Genomic DNA, 16,841 nt, shown 5'->3' with positions numbered 1-16,841 from the left:
CGTTTTTGAAGTATTTTTTTTTTCTCGGTGTTATTTAAGTAAAACGACGACTATTGGTTTAATTATAATTAATGCGAGACTACGACTGCCATTATAGAGCACAATCTGATTGGGTGCGTGGAAGTCTCTGGAAGCACGCTATTACTTTTACCGATTCCTTTGGTCGAACTGAGGAAATAACCGGCTTTTCCCGACATACGAATGAGATTATACCGGCTCGATGTGAATAAGTCGGAAACGATGCGGTTCCCGAATCCCGCGCCACGTTTCCCGGTTGCAGCCGGTCCGCCAGTCCGCTATTTATAGTGCCCATGATCGCGTCTTCTTCCTCCACTGATCTGAGATCGAGACCTGAGCGTGAGGATTTGCTTTGCGGTTGTGTTAGGGTCACGTTCAGGCTCGGTTCTCCAGTGCATGGCAGTGAGCTTGGTGTCGAATGAGGTGTCGGACCTCTGCATCGGGAAGCCGGCGCTAAGATCGCTGCCGCTCTCCGCCGCCGCCGTCGGCGACGCCCTCCTCGCCCTCAGGAGAGGCGGAGAGCCCCACCTCGCTGTGCTGGCCGCCGACCGGGCGGCACCGGAGAAGAGGGCCGTCGTCGGGAAGCTCTGCGTCGCGGACGTGCTTTGCTACCTCTGCTCCGACGGAAACCTCGCGTCGCCGGCCGCCGCGCTCGAGCGGCCCGTCTCCGCCCTCCTCCGCAAGGGCGCTGGCCTCGTCCACCGCGTCGAGCTGCAGTTTAGGTACTCTTCCGTCCTGCCTTGGGTAGATGAGTTGGTCCAAAACGCGTTCTTTTTTACCTTGTGCCAAGATTTTTTTTATTTTTTATGTTGGGGTTAAAAGGCGACGCCTTTTTCGTTTCGATACCGAAAACAACGGGATCTTTATATGGATCATGTGAGTTGTACGAGAATAAGAATTCGAGGGGAAGTTGTGACCTTTATTCGATTGGAATGCTAAAGATTCGATCTTTTCTTCTGTTGTTGTTTGATTCGCAGCGTATCGGAAGCCCTTGATCTGATCCTGGACGGAGCGCAGAGCCTTGTGGTCCCTATTGGCTCCGTCAGCCGGAAGAAGCTCGCCGCCGCCGAATTCTGCTGGCTGACACAGGAGGACTTCGTCCGCTACTTCCTCAACTCCATCGCCCTGTTCTCCCCTGTCCCCGCCCTCTCCATCGACGCCCTCGGCCTCGTCCGCTCCGCGGACGCGCTCGCCATCCGCCACGACGAGCCGGGCCTCTCCATCATCCCCCTCGTCCGCCGCGCCCTCTCCGACCAGACTGCCGTCGCCGTCGTCACCGACGATGGGCGGCTGCTGGGCGAGATCTCCCCAGCCGCCCTTTCTGCCTGCGACGAGACGGTGGCCGTGGCCGCCGGCATCGCCACCCTCACGGCGGGCGACCTCATGGCCTTCATCGACTACTACGGTTCTCCGTCGGAGTCCCTTGTCCGCGCGATCAAAGCCGGGCTGAAAGAGAAGGGATTGCAGGAGATGCTTGAGCTGATGGAAGACGAGCTGTCCTCGTACTCCATCTCATCCTCCTCGGCCTCTTCCTCGTCCTCCGACGACGAGTCAAGCGGGGGAAGGCGGCTGCGGAAACTGCGGTCGAGGAGCTTCTCCATCGGGAGGCGATCGGAGGAGCCGGAGGTCTGCCATCCCGGGAGCTCGCTGGTGGCGGTGATGGTGCAGGCCCTGGCGCACCGGGTGAGCTACCTGTGGGTGGTCGACGAGGACGACTACGGCCTCATGGGAATCGTGACGTTTGCTGACTTGCTGAGGGTTTTCCGGGAGCAGCTTCAGCAGTCTTCTCTCTGAGACGGAAGAGTGCAAGTCGATCACATGGGCGGAGGATGAACGAGGGCGGTGATGGCAGCTGTTGTGGATGAGTCTCTGTGTATTGTTTGGGTGTGAAGACGCTTTCTCCATTCCCTCCCATGGTTTTTGGAGAGCCTGCTTTGTTTATTATGTTTTTGGTAATAAGGACTCAACCTACCATCAAATCCGTATCACTTTTGTATTTGTGGCAGTTTCTATTTTCTGTTCTTATCTCATCTGCCACCAAGGCGTGGCCTGTTCTGAATGTTTGATCTCTGTTGTTGCTTTATGGGCGCAAGTACTGTCGCATCTTTCTTGCCACTGAAAGCTGAGCAAAAGCTTCTGTAATGGCCAATCTACTTGTAGATTTTGTGCATCTATGTTGAAGAAGAATCGAGAAAAAGCACTCTTCTTATGTGGCTGGATATGCCACAAACTATAAGAGCTGTCAAGGGGCACATAGCAGACAAGATGCAGCAAATAGTCAAATCTTGGAGGGCTCTGCAATCTACGTTTAGATAAAGCTCAATCCATGCCACCTCCAATAATCAATATCCTTGAAGATTTTGAATCCAGTCGCCTCTCTGTTTCATAAAGAAATGTGTTCCTTTTGTCACAGCATATTCCAATATACCAGCGAGTGGTTCTCAAGAAACAACAGCATATTCTAACGCTAATCTCTTCTCAGTAAAAGGAGACGAGAAAGATACCCACTAGTAGTTGTAGTATTCAGTGAATCAGAATGTGGAGTGCAAAAGTGCCAACTCTCATCGAAGAATGTGTCTGTTGACTGCTTCGTGATCGCCAGCTACAGCTGCCCAACTTTTTTGACCACCAGTGGAGATTTTCTCTGAATTTGGATGACTTTCACCAAACATCATTTTCATCGACTGCTGCTGTTCGGAATTAGATCCTTAAACTTTCATGCAAATTGCTTCCTGCAATCAATAAAGGCTTCAGTTTCATGCAGTAAACGCAAACATTAATGGGTAGGCATTACAATCAATGCACATCCATTAGTCATTAATTTGGCAAGCCGTGTCAAACAAACCAGGCCTTCTTCTTCTTCTTCCATGTCTATTATAAGCAGCATGACGCTGAACGTGTCCCTGGTGGCTATAATATTTGTACGCGGGATTCCCTGCACAACAAGAACGAACCAGTATCGTTATAGCTTTCCAGCACTAACATGGTCCAAAAGTAAGATGAAAAGTATACATGGTCCAGAGCATCAACTTCACCTTTTTGCTATAATATAAATTGTATCCCTCGTACATGTATAAGCCTGGGAGAGGAAGCATAATCCCTTCAGATTTGTACAGGAAGCATATAGCAGCAAATCCTTGTGAAATCTGTGCAAATTACAGTAAGGGAGTCCATTTCCTTCTACCTAATTCCTTTTTCCATCTTCTATCTTTATCTTTCCTTCCTCCCATCACATCAGGAAGAAAAGGTTGGGCTTCTCTACAATGTGGAGGCCACCTATATTGAAGAGGACTACTTGTAGGATTGTGATATATCAATCAGACAAAGAATGTTGAAAGAAGAAAAAGAACTAGACGGTGTCTAAGGTCAGCATAAATCTCTGACCCTGGAAGCATATCCATGAAGAAGAATACATGAGTGGCAGGGCTTCGATCCAATCGGATGATCGTCAAAGCAACATTAGATTCCTTCCAGTTCCATTCAACATGTCTAATGCCTCTCAAAAGCAAACAAGAGGAACATGCTCAAGGAAGCTTAGTCATACGATTGTTTGTCATAAAGGTATAACAGAGTGAGCATACCGATATCTAAAACAAGAGAATCATGAAAAACTAGTAGTCACCCCTTCTGCCATTTCATTCTGATCCTCTGATACCAGCTTAAATTTGAGAATTTTGTGCAGGCTAGCTATGGGCTTGACCTGTTTTGATGGAGCTTGTTTTGGATCAAGGAATTGTTTGTCCTTGAAAACATTTGTTTCAGAAGGCTTCGTCTCAGAACATGTCACGGTAGGTGCACCATCTACAAAACCATGAGATGTCAAGTTGCCAATAGAAAACTTGCTTTTGAAATCTCACAGGAATAAAAGACACATGAATCTGCTCCAATGACTAAAGTCCAACTTTTGAAATATAAAGATGTAAGTGAACTCATTTATTATCAGTATTAAAATTCCCAAGCAGAGGAATCAAATCGATAAGCAGAGGAAACCAAGATCAGTGATCAAGGTTTTAACAAGATTGAAAGAGAATGATGAAATGCATTCACAAGCACGAGAATTACCACCTTCAGAGAAGATGTAGCATGTTCCCATGGTCTCTTGGTATTCTCCAATCTGTTGCAAGGTAAGAAAGGCACGCCACATTACAGGACTAGCAATGAAGAAGTAAAACAATGATTAAAAGAGGAAAAAGGTAAAATCAGTAACAGAACTAAAACTTCTGCAGGTGAATAGAAACAATTAACAAATACATATCTGTGCTTCATATTAACCAATGAAGCTGATAGCAATACAAGTTCAACAAATCAAAAAAATGATCCTTGGTTCTTAATTATTTATTACTGAAGTATCATGGCTGGCAAATCATACATCTGGATATGCTTCCCTACATTTTCTTCAAAAAGTTCTAATAGCTCCAGAATTTTATATCTCAAAGTGCAAAAGGTGACTAATCTAAATGAACTGGAGTTATTTATGATGTAAATACACAAGATTAGGCACAATCATATGGGGCACTTTAAGTATGCATGTGCAATCTTTGAGACAATTATAGAACTGTTAAATGACCAGGAAGGTACAATAAGTTATTATAATGCTTAAGAAAAGCTCATCTGAGTCTGCATCATATCCTTGGACTTTTAAGCTAAAAAACGTGATGAATAGAAAAATCTCGCACCATTCTACTTGAACCTAAACTGAAGCATGAATTGTGGGAAGCACAAATAAAAGAAAGTTATATCCACCATCCTTGCCTAGCTGTCAGCTACTAAGAGATTTTAATGCCAGGGTTATAAACCAGAACTTTCCAGCCTTTCCTATCCAAAGTAGAAGCATGGTTGCCACATAAATCAAATGTATGTTAGGTGATGCTAATGGCCATGGACTGATATTTTACACAGATCATGCATCTTGGATGGAGATTCTACCTTTTCTTCATGTAAATTGAAGCATCAAAATAAAGATGCCACCAGCTTTATACCATCAACAGTAACATCCTATCAGAGTTACAGATGGATATAGTTTATTACTCACCAGTTTCAGATCGCCAATGACCAACACCGGTTTCGCTGTATCCAAACCCTGCATACCATGGGACTACCACATTTATTTTCCTTAAAACATGTGAATAATTAACAAATGCATGTCAGATAGTCATATACTACTAATAGCGAAGTGGGAAGAGTTCAGAAGAAAAGAGAGGGGAAACAGCACTTTGACTTTATAACTTCTACTCAGATGACTCATTTAAATAGACACTTGGAAAGCAAGGTCCAAATGGTTCATTGTGAAATTACCAAAATAAACTAAGAGACAAGTTTTTCCACATTTCATACTTTAGAATCAATATTCATCATTTGTCATGTCAAATTCACAGATAAAGAGTATGAATAACCAAGTATAATTTTTTTTCTAACCAAGTTTGCAACTTATATTTACCAGCAAATTCTTGTATAAACTCCTAACGGAGAATATTAAACAAGATGATCCCCAATGAAACCCAAAACCAATTCACTGGTAGCAGGAGAGTTGTTAAGTGCGAAAAGCAAATCAGACTACACCACCGATCCAATAAGCCCATTTCATAGGAGAAGCTAATATCCTATCATGCCAAGCCTTTATAAAATAGCTGTCATATCTGGAATGGTTCTAGTGTTTAGATACCAAAAAAACTGGATGTTTCTCATCTGCATCTTAGAATAAGACCTAACCAGGCAACTGTTTGTTTCCTTCTTATTTGATAACAGCCACTGAATAAGACTCATGTGAGTCCTAAAAGGTGCCCTTTTCCATCACTCCTTCAAACACACACATGTGCAAAAAGTTATTTCAGACCAGTCACATCAACAGACCTTTTCTTAATTACCATTTAATGAATTTTTTAATTAGTTGTTAGTAAAATCCATTGATCTAGTACCAATTTTTTTTAACCATGAATTTAATATGCAAAAATCAAGTATAGATGTAAATGGAAGAATTTTATCACATGTAAAAAAACAGTACATACTAAATCCACAGCTAAAGAACATGTGAACAAAGAAAAATATTCCATAAAACAGTATCGTATTTCATGCTGTAATCACATGTTCATAAATGAGAGGTAGCTTCTTACAGAGAGGACATAGGGAGCATTGGCAGGAATATCAGCACGAACACACACATCATCCAAGTCAAGTAACACATATTCTTCTTCACCCTCAACATGGTTAATCTGGGCCATACTGCCTTCCATTCTTAAGATTTCAGCAAGAAGCAACTTGGTCCTCTGTTTGACTCAAGAGACAAGTTAAAAAAATCTGGTTTAGACAGAAAACTTTATTGGCAATCTTTTTGAACTTAATAGATACTGAAGAAACAATGCAAAAAGAAGATTTTTTGGAGAAACTGGAAAGTTAGGCAAAAAGCATGTTACACCCTGTATTAGACAGACACACAAGAACAGAGTAAAAGTAAAAGCAATTTTCACCCTGCAGTTCAAATGCATTTGTGACCTATAAGATGATTTTTCAGTGAGGACTCATCAAAAGTATCTTATACTACAGGACCAAAAAGTAGCCTGTATGGTCACACATAACAGTAATATGATAACATGGAATAAGGCCTCTGTCTTAAACATGAATTAGCATAACCACATATATGCACTCCAAATCAGCTAGAAATCAAACAGCATTTGACTATGAGACCTCATGTGCAGTCTGAATACACATGAAAATGCAGTCACATATATGCTTTATGTTAATTTCTTGTTACTAATGGATCTAATAGTGTAATGTTTCAACAACACAGTACATTGTTCGATAGATTGTCACCTTTCACCATGTTACTTTTACCACTTATCGTATCTTATCACTTAAATATCTTTTCAATGAATTGAAAATATCATTTCAGGTTGTTCTTAATCTGACAATAGCATGTATTTATGTATTCGTTTATAAAACTAAACTTTATTTTTTCTTTTTGTACTCAGTTATGGATAAATTTGAATACCTTAACATGCACAGATTAAATAGCAAAGATTCTTTTTAAAACATTGGCCTTTAATTCTATACTGGAGTGAGCTTCCATATAGACTAAATGATGCATGACACACCAACAGGGGCACAGTAAATGATTATGAAATGAAATTAGCGATGCTATGCAAAATGAATATTCACACTGAATCTACCATTATAAGCCAAATGAATATGCAATATGATAATGCAGACGAAGAATATCATCCATCCATTAGCTGTAATTAGATATGAAATTCTCACTCAAATATACTATAGAAACACAAATTTACACCACAGGATAAAAACCTGCAACCAAGTTTCAGAAATAGTTACTTCTCCGAGAAGTCTACAGCCCCTCGAAAACCAGGGAAAAGCCTATCCAGATATCCAACAAGCCTGGAGTCGGCTAATGGTTGAGGCGAATCAACAAGCAGTATGCGGGTAAGCTTGTTGAGGATTCGCGGAGGGTTCCAGGGTGGCTAATGAGATATAAGAGAGCGAACATCAGGCGAATCAACAAGCAGTATGCAGTTAAATATGTTACTTGGCCACGAGATTGGAGAGGCGAGGAGGAAGAGCATGCCCAACACACGGCGTGCCCAAACGCATATTTCTTGTCAAACGCACTCAACTTGGGAAGACGAACCGGTTCGATCGAACCCAGATGGGTGCGGTTCGACTCCCGGGTTGGGCGGTCCTTTCCCCACTGCGGCATCTTATCGAACGACATGAGGGCGGGACGGTTTCTCAGCAATAGTAACCCCATCGCAAACGGTCGGTGTTTCTCAGATCATATATGGGGTGGAAGGAGAACGGGAAAGATACGGAAGAAACCGGAAGCTTACCGTCGGGTTCTCAGTAGGTTCGAGCTATCGGCAGCGCGTGATGAACGCCGTTGGAGACGAGAGGAAGATGAAAAGGAAGGGAGAGGCCGTAGAGATGGAAGACGTAGGGCCGAGAAACGCTGCGCTTGCCCGAGGGAGAGGGCGAGCAACAGAGACAGCAGGGGAAGGGAGATAAAGCTTCCTTTTAAGGCCCAAATCCTTCAATAAAATGTCTCTTCTTCATCCCCTTTTTCCCAAACACGATTTGACTCGGATTCGACCATTCCACCCAAAATTCACTTATAAACACTCCATCAAGTTCAAAAAAAATCTAGCAAATAAAGATCGAGAGTTCGAGATTTCATTATCGAATATTGATTTGATCGTGACCGAAGGGTTCAAAAAACTATCTTGAATTTTTCTTGGGTCATTTACTTAGAAAAATCTTCACTAATTCCTTTTTTAGGCACCTTTTCCTTGGTGGATGGACCAACACTGTCTTGTCCATTTTGGCTTATGGCATAGGTTGAGTGATGAGTTTTTTCTTAAACCGGATCGGCTTGGTTTAAATAACTAAACTGGATTTTTTTGCTTATTTATTCTTTCTCTCTCTCTCTCTCTCTCTCTCTCTCTCTCTCTCTCTCTCTCTCTCTATATATATATATATATATATATATATATATATATATATAGGGGTCAGAGTGCGCCTTGGGAACCCACTGTTTGATGAAGTCTGAAACATGGAGAGCTGTAAACTTCGTGCTGTTGATGAGGTCTTTGGGTTCCATTCTTCTTGTTCCGCGAACCCATGGCCGTGGTCATGTGATCGGTACGGCTTGGTCCTGGCGACGTCAAGAACCGGCTTAGGGATGAAAGTCTTCACCTGATCGAGTCAAGGTCAGATTTGGTGTGGACTTCTTTTGTAAACCCGTTCGTCCTTTTCGCCCCTGGATTCCTGCACACAAATTTAGGTCGAAATAGGATGATCTCGACTTTGGTCCCTCAGAGCTAGTAGGGAGATGATATTTTTTCCGATACCCCTCGTTAGATGTTGATGATGGGTTTTTATCGTAGCCCCCGAGGGGTTGGTCGTACGCAACCTTTGCCGACGCCGACCTCTCGGGCGGGAAACATACATTCGGACATCCGTCGCCCGGGATACATGAGATGGCGTCATACGACGTCTTCTTAGGCTTCCTAGAGTGGTCCTCGTTGTGATCGAACTAGTCGACACAATGTCGAATGATGCGGGGAGTGGACAGTTGATATCTCGGATTTCTAGTAGAGCTTCTGATGTGGCAACATGTCTTCCTCCTGAGGCCCCGCACTCGGGCTGACATAGCGAGAATCGAGTCCTCGCGAGGTAATACATAATATCTCCTATCACTTCTAATTATGTTTACTTACTCCATTTCAGACAAATCAACATTGCATGCAACAAAATTTCAAATGTTTGATCATTCGATTCCTATACTTTACTGCCAACGACAAAAAGTTTGGCCGAAGTGAGAAATGCTATATCAGGGCGCCGTTGCAGATGAGAGAGAGCGCGTGGGGTGGTGGTGGCGTTCCGCTCTGGCCTCTCATCACTCTTCCAACATCGCATGTTCGGATTGGTCTCCATCGTTCGATGCCGTCCTTGGGTCCTGTGCATGATGCACCCACCCTAGGATTTCCTGCATCGTCCGCCGGATAGATGCATTTGTCCAATGACTACCATTACCTGCCACCTGCAAATAACAACGGTGTCACACCCTGTCGAGGGTTACATCACCGGACGTGGCGCGCGTGCAGGGAAACCTAATCCGATACCCTGTGATGATGGCAGTGCACCAAATGCCGGATTCGTAGATGGGAATCTCATCCCCGATGACACCGATCAAGTCCTAGTCGTTTCCATTCACAGATGCATGGCATGTCTCTGCTAAATCATTTCATAACTCATAATAGATGTACTAAATCATTTGGAGGCAATCAAGGTTTTGATATTGAGTTAGCCGAATCAAAAAAAAGGCAAAGAAGTGATGAGTTTGGATATTTGACTTGATGCTGATCCACTCAATTCGATCTATACAGGCAATTTGTGGTGTATTAGGTCCACACAGTACTCATGTCTGTATGTGATTCCCGATGGCACAGTTGGATGTGCAGCTGTATTTGTCGTATATGGGATCGATCCACATTAGACTCATGTCATCATGTGAGTGCATGTTATAATCTAATGTGATTTCAATTAATTGGTCTCTTTATCTGCAGCCTTAAATTGGAGGAGCGCATGATCTGTTGTTTTCCAGTCAAATTGTTTCCAAGTATAAGCACGACTCTATAAATCATATACTTAATATAGCGAGAACTATCCCTCAAATCAAAGGCCGCTCTCTCTTTTGCCTTTGGTGAGCGGCTATCGAGGGAGGAGGAAACAGAGGAGCGCAGCAACGCAAAGGTCGATAAGAGGCGGCGGCTCCTCGTCCTCTCCCAGGCTAATTGGTCATCGCGGGAGGTAGAAGAGAGGACGAGAGAGGCGAATGGGACTGGGAGGCGGAGAGGACTGTGAGGAAGGTGTAATGGCGACGGATTTTTTCTGGTCGTACACGGACGAGCCCCACGCCTCTCGCCGAAAGGAAATCCTCGCTCGGCACCCCCAGATCCGGGAGCTCTTTGGCCCCGACCCCTGGGCGTTCCTCAAGGTGAAAAATACCCTCTCGTTTCTCGTGGCCTGCAATCTTGCATCTTGCGTTGTTGTGGAAAAATGATCGGATTTTGAGTGATTTTCCTGTGGTGTTTGCGCTGATTTGTTATCGTATTCTGCCTATATTTGTTAGCTTTCGATGTCGGTCCTTCTTCACTCGTAGATGACCTTCTTCTTGAAGGTTGCTGTCACGCTTGGACTCCAAATTGTTCGCGTTGATGGGCTTTGATTCTCCGCTTTGAAAGACGAGGCTTTTATTGTATGTATTTCGTGCTGCTTTTGCTCCATCGTATCGAGCACATTACTTCTTTCTCTTGATTGATGCCAACTTTTACCCTTTTGGTACATCATTGAGGTTGATTGCGGCCAACAAGCGGTTCGATGGAATTTTTCGTCATGATGTGACTTTGACTTTCTATCTTGCCATAATCGGGTTTTGATGGTCTTTGTAGCTTTACCGCGAGTTTCTTACTTTATCTCTACCTATCTACATCCACAGAAAGCTGATTCTGGTGAATTTATGCGGAGTCTAGGTCGTTTCATCGATTCTAGATCGGATGCATTTTGTCGATGCGGAAGCATTTTTGTGATTGCTTCCTTTGTCTCTGTATCTTGTGCTCCTTGGTTTCAAATATGGTTGTCTTGAAGGTGCAGTTCACGAGATTTTTGTGATTATTGTTTAAGTGGGTTGGAGAAAGAGATTGTGTTGATGTTTTCTCAAAGTTGTGTTTATTTAGTTCTTGCGATTTACTTGCGTTGGGAGAAAAATAGTTATTTTTCTTAGTCTATGATTTCTGTGATCTTTGATGTTATTATGCCCATTCTTTTAATTTGGAAAATTTCAATGACCTTTATTCCTTGTTGTCATATTAAATTAGAGGGCACCTTTTTGTGCTTAGATTTAAGTGTCACTTTGGGTGTGTTACTTGCATAGTTGTTATTACTAAGGAGAACAAACATATATTGACCCATTTCTTTGTGAATAATGAGTTTTGCAGATAAGTGAGGCCAGTTTGAGGAGTACACCATCTAGCTTTCAATTTAATTTAGTCAATGATTACATATTAGTATCTCTTTATGTATTAGAATATGGAAACAGTCTGAATATTCCTTGTATCATTTTCTTTCAGCATGAGAGTGGAATTATTTCACATGTTTTTTCAATTATTTACTTTGAGATAAGTCTCTTTTCCTGGTTTAGTCAGTAATATGGTTGTTCAAGGCTACATTGATGAAATAGGTAAATCTTAATTCTGTTTATTCCACCTTAAAAATTGTTCTAAAATGTACTTATTTCGTAAACATGTCTTAGCTTGGTGTTCTTAAGCGGTATCTGAGAGGTCACAGGAAGATTCATTATTTCTCTGCTTACACAACCTTGTTGTTTGGTGTATATTTCTTCTTTGTATCACTATTAATGTCACATTGCGGTTTTTGAACTGTCCATTTGTCCCTTTTCTAGATCAAAAATCTTGTTTAGCTTGGGCAGCCTTGATATCCCAAAATTGTTCCGATATTCCACATCACTCTTAAGTGATTACGATGTTGGTACTTTTTGATTTGTTGTCCTTTCCCTGTGTATCTTTAATAGATTTATTTGTGGCTGAGGCACCTTAAAAGGTTTCTGCCGATCCTGTTTTAATTGATGAGTAGACGTAGTATCAAGCAACCTAATTTCTTTTTCTCCTTGTTTATACGCTTTCTTGATCTCACCTCAAGGTGATGTCATGTTACTAAAAGCCTTTTGGATTTTAAGATATCCTGTTTCTACCTGAAGTAACTTTATCACTCTTGAATAGTTTTTTTATTGCTTGTTTCTCATGATATTTTTGAACATGAATGGAAACTGTTTGCAGGTAAGTGCCGTTGTTCTTCTTCAGCTATGGACGGCAACCTATCTCCACGACGCAAGCTGGCTGAAGATACTAGTAGTTGCATATTTCTTTGGCTCATTCCTCAACCACAACCTCTTTTTGGCCATCCATGAGATCAGTCACAACCTTGCGTTCTCAACTCCATCCTACAACCGTTGGTTAGGGATCTTGGCCAACCTTCCAATTGGTGTCCCCATGTCCGTTACATTCCAAAAGTATCACTTGGAGCACCATCGCTACCAAGGTGTTGATGGAATGGATATGGATATTCCTAGCCACGTCGAGGCTCACGTTGTGACCAATGCGATAGCCAAATCCATATGGGTCCTTTTCCAGCTATTCTTCTATGCTTTAAGACCAGTCTTTCTCAAACCAAAACCCCCTGGCCTATGGGAATTCACCAATCTAACAATCCAACTTGCACTTGATGCCTCTCTGGTCTATTTCTGGGGATGGAAATCCTTTGCATATCTAATACTTGCAACATTTGTCGGAGGGGGTGTGCACCCAATGGCAGGCCATTTCATCTCCGAACACTATGTCTTTAATCCAGAGCAGGAGACTTATTCATATTATGGACCCTTAAATCTCATGACATGGAGCGTGGGATATCACAACGAGCACCACGATTTCCCCAGAATACCGGGTACCAAGCTCTACAAGGTGAAAGATATTGCTCCCGAGTACTACGAGAACTTGAAATCATACAGGTCTTGGAGCCAGGTGATCTACATGTACATCATGGACCGCACGGTCGGACCCTTCAGCCGGATGAAGAGAAAGGCACCGAAGAGTGCAGTGACCGTCAAGAAAGACGAGTAGGACCGCTGATCACAACAATCTTTGTTGCTTGACTTGAGATTCCATTTCTTTGAGCTGTTCAGAATGCGCTAATATTGATGGATTCCACCACTTGTTTGTTCATCATCCTAGAAAGTATATTTCAGTGATTTCTCTTTCTGTCTCTTGCTATGGATTTAGGAGAAGATGCCATTTTTTTTGTACCATTTCCTGTACCCATACTGGATAACTGTTGACAACAATTTGTTAGAATTTGATGCCAGATTTTGTTTCCCCATAATGCTTTACTGGTATCAGTGTATGGTGATACAACTGCAGGTTCAATTCTTATTCAACATGTGGAATTTGGGTTTCTACTGGGACATAATTGATCATCTTATTGTCTTTTCAACACAGGTCATGTCTTTTATCTTTTTCCTATGATCAGTAAATCCCTTATCTGATCAATTTTTGGTTTACTATTTGTGTTTTTAATGTCCTTTCATATTTGTTATTCATGGTCACTGGGAAATCCCTCCATGAGAACTACTCATCTGTGCAGGAAAATTCCCCAACAATTCCTTTATATCAGCTAATAACCTGTGCATTGAACATTATACTATTTCATGAACTTACATCTTGACCTGTCAATTCATATTTGCATGCTGTTCCAGACATCAGACAGACAAACAAATCATAGCCAAGTCAAATTATTCAATGAACTCCAACTATATTCTATAGGCATTTCTTGCTGGAGAATAGTAATGCTCAACTGATTCATCAACATGAAGGCAATTTCTTTGAGTTTCCATTGCTCCACTTCTTATAACCAACAGCCTTTTCCCATATGAACACTCATCTCAAACTCTTGAAACCCTCCATGCATACAAACAAATACTAATTTGAATATCCAAGTAGCTATCATGCACCCAATATTATAAGTTTTCATATTTGACGATGATGCGATAAAGATTTTCTGAATAACGTGGAAATGTATACATCATATATTTGATATATCTTAATTTGATTTTAATTTTTGATAATTAAAGTTGTTCACATAATAATAGTATAATCATGATTTTTATGCTTACAATTGATATCATATTTTTAAATTAAATAATTTAGACCATAAAAATATTTTAGATCTATTTTATATTTAGATCTCTTTATTAGCACCATTTGCTTATTAAAAGGTATTATTTAATTTTGATTTACGACGATTAAATGATCCATTTGTATTATCGATCCGCTTTCCTATCTAGTTCGTCATGTCTCTTACTTATCGGCGATACGAGATTTTTTGTATTTGATCGATGGGCCATTATCAACAGCTTGATGCCAGCGATAATATTGTTGAGGGCAACTACCACCAACGGATGCTAGCCCAATCGTGAGCAGTGGCTAAATACACAATGAAAGTGTCATGGGGTGCAACAGTCATCAACGATTGCATACATGGTTTCCTGTGTACAACAGCCTTGTGGCAATCGACTTGTCTTGTTTGCGGGCGATTACAATAGTCCTATTATATGCGATGGCTATAGCAACATCACTGTGACATTTGTTGTTCATGGTTGACATCAAGTGGATCTTGTTGCAAGGTGTGATTACCAATGATGGTTGGCAAGCTATGTCGCTAGCTGGCTGTGGGTAACAACCTAACTATGGGCAATGATATTACGTCGTTGACAAAGGGAGAGATAGACTATTTTGTCACGCTATGGCCGGCACTATGAAACAACACAGAAGCCGCACCACCACGGGTGGCACGTAGACGATGGACAGTCGATGCACAATCAGCGAGACTCGTGCACATGGGTGAGGTGGAACGCAACAGCAAGGTTTTTTAAAGTATATTTTTATCTCTCAAAAATCAAATAATTTCAATTTGTGTCCTTAAATTTTACTTTGATAGTTATGTCCTTTAAAAATCGAATATTTCTATTATATATTTCATTCATAATTATAGTTTTACTCTTTAGAATTAAAATTTTTTAACTTATATCCTCAATTACAAAATTGATCTAACTTGATTTATTTTTTATTAATCAAGTTTTGATCGAATTAAAAAAATTAAATATTGATAAAATTTTGACTTTGTTCAACTGTAATTTTGATGGGCCTAATTGAGCGAATGATTGGCCCAAATTTATGAGCCCAATTTGGGTAACTTAATTCTAGGTCTACCTAGTTAAATATGTTTGATTGGTCTAAACATTTTATAAAAAATATTAAAAATATAAATTATGATTTTTTAATAGTTTTCTCATATTATATATTGATAAAATTTTGCATGTGATAAATAAAAAAATTATTATTATTCTTAGATATTTGTTTGGTTATTCACATGTATATGATTGTAATTATAAAATAGTATCATTTTTTACATAAAGGTATAATTTATGTTTCATCATGATTATAATTATTATATGAGTTTTTCTTTTATATCGATTGATATTTGATAATTATTATGATTATTATTTTATAATTATTAAATTATTTCGACATATATTAGATTGAAGAAATTTGGTGAATATCATTTGTAATTCATATCCTTTAAATTTTATTAGACTGGCAATTGCTAAAGTGGCCATAGTAGACTTATAAGGTGTGAATTAAAATAAATATTTTATCATTTATAAGATATTTTAAATTTTATTTTATTTATTATTATATTAGTCTGGTAGTTGCCAAAGTGGTTTAGACTAATAACTTATGAAATTACATTAAAGAATCAATCCTAAATAATATTAAAAAAATATTCATAATGATAAGTAACTAGGAGATTTAGAAAATTCCAAAAGGAAATCTACTTCAAATAATTATGTGATAGGATATAATGATACTTATTTGGATATAAGTTTAAGATTGTATATCTAAATATGGCAATATTATTCCACAAGGATGATATCAATCTCCATAAATAATTTTGTGTGAACATTAGATATTTTAATATTTCACTCGAACATAAAATAAAGATGATATCATTAGTTCAATATTTATTGAAAAACTCAAAGTATTAATATTATAATATTATTATTATTTTTAGATGGCAATTTTTGATTGCATTCTTATAAATATTCATATTTTTTTAGATTAATGACTTGGAGCATATGTAATTTACATTAGATGTTTTAGACCTTAATCGAACTAGTTGAAAGGATTATAGACATAACTACTGAAAGTTTTATGAATTAAATAATTAAGATTAATGATAAAAAATATTTAAAAGAGTCAGTTTTATAATAATTGTGATAATATTTAGATTATATTATAATTTATAATTGATTAAAATTTACTGATAAGTCATTAGTTGATATTAATGAAAGAACTGATTAAAGTTTAATATGATAATATTTAAGAAATTCAGGATTATATCCTTAATATGGCTCACAAAACTATAAGTTTAAGTATATTGGGCATGAATATAGTTAATTTTTTTTTCATATAATTTATTCTTAATTATATTTCTTTTTAGTTTGACTCATTTAGAATTTACTATAATAAAATTAAGAATAAGTAAAATTTAAATGAGCAGATTAGTAAATATGTTTATAAAGAATTAAAATTAAAATAAGAAAAACTCATAATAATTTGAGTACTATTAAGGAGTGGGTAATAATAAAAAAAAAGTTAAAACATAAATCACCCGAGTTTTTAAATACC

At 39.6% G+C, this 16,841-nt stretch overlaps 3 protein-coding genes across 4 annotated transcripts; 2 read left to right on the top strand and 1 right to left on the bottom strand.

Moving 5' to 3' along the window:
- Window positions 1–342: 342 nt before the first annotated feature.
- LOC135653157 (CBS domain-containing protein CBSX5-like) lies at window positions 343–2,077 on the top strand. Its single transcript, XM_065174765.1, has 2 exons — window positions 343–740; window positions 996–2,077. Exons 1-2 carry the CDS (start codon window positions 415–417, stop codon window positions 1,810–1,812), a joined length of 1,143 nt encoding a protein of 380 aa, XP_065030837.1. The 5' UTR covers window positions 343–414; the 3' UTR covers window positions 1,813–2,077.
- Window positions 2,078–3,460: 1,383 nt separating this feature from the next.
- Window positions 3,461–7,847, bottom strand: LOC135653158 (uncharacterized). Of its 2 annotated transcripts, none has more exons than XM_065174766.1 (5): window positions 7,553–7,847; window positions 6,129–6,281; window positions 5,051–5,098; window positions 4,081–4,132; window positions 3,461–3,819 (listed from the first exon to the last, which is right to left on the bottom strand). In XM_065174766.1, exons 1-5 carry the CDS (start codon window positions 7,772–7,774, stop codon window positions 3,620–3,622), a joined length of 675 nt encoding a protein of 224 aa, XP_065030838.1. In that variant the 5' UTR covers window positions 7,775–7,847; the 3' UTR covers window positions 3,461–3,619. The 2 variants fall into 2 exon arrangements, with proteins under 2 accessions (XP_065030838.1, XP_065030839.1); XM_065174767.1 differs by having other exon boundaries at window positions 4,084–4,132; window positions 7,553–7,841.
- Window positions 7,848–10,172: 2,325 nt separating this feature from the next.
- Window positions 10,173–13,476, top strand: LOC103970361 (sphingolipid delta(4)-desaturase DES1-like). The gene is made up of 2 exons (XM_009384110.3): window positions 10,173–10,519; window positions 12,378–13,476. The coding sequence occupies exons 1-2, from the start codon at window positions 10,358–10,360 to the stop codon at window positions 13,215–13,217; spliced, it is 1,002 nt and encodes a 333-aa protein (XP_009382385.2). The 5' UTR covers window positions 10,173–10,357; the 3' UTR covers window positions 13,218–13,476.
- Window positions 13,477–16,841: the final 3,365 nt, after the last annotated feature.

This window comes from Musa acuminata, chromosome BXJ3-11, assembly GCF_036884655.1.
Source record: "Musa acuminata AAA Group cultivar baxijiao chromosome BXJ3-11, Cavendish_Baxijiao_AAA, whole genome shotgun sequence".
Classification (NCBI taxonomy): domain Eukaryota; kingdom Viridiplantae; phylum Streptophyta; class Magnoliopsida; order Zingiberales; family Musaceae; genus Musa; species Musa acuminata.
This window is presented reverse-complemented; position numbering and strand designations above follow the sequence as displayed.

Excerpts from the sequence above, each read along its gene's own strand:
- LOC135653157 (XM_065174765.1), top strand. The coding sequence starts at position 415 with ATGGCAGTGAGCTTGGTGTCGAATGAGGTGTCGGACCTCTGCATCGGG. Across the intron at positions 741-995 it reads CGCGTCGAGCTGCAGTTTAG|CGTATCGGAAGCCCTTGATC; the intron begins GTACTCTTCCGT and ends TTTGATTCGCAG.
- LOC135653158 (XM_065174766.1), bottom strand. The coding sequence starts at position 7,774 with ATGGGGTTACTATTGCTGAGAAACCGTCCCGCCCTCATGTCGTTCGAT. Across the intron at positions 6,282-7,552 it reads CTCTCCAATCTCGTGGCCAA|AGGACCAAGTTGCTTCTTGC; the intron begins GTAACATATTTA and ends TGAGTCAAACAG. Across the intron at positions 3,820-4,080 it reads CTACATCTTCTCTGAAGGTG|ATGGTGCACCTACCGTGACA; the intron begins GTAATTCTCGTG and ends ATGGTTTTGTAG.
- LOC103970361 (XM_009384110.3), top strand. The coding sequence starts at position 10,358 with ATGGGACTGGGAGGCGGAGAGGACTGTGAGGAAGGTGTAATGGCGACG. Across the intron at positions 10,520-12,377 it reads ACCCCTGGGCGTTCCTCAAG|GTAAGTGCCGTTGTTCTTCT; the intron begins GTGAAAAATACC and ends AACTGTTTGCAG.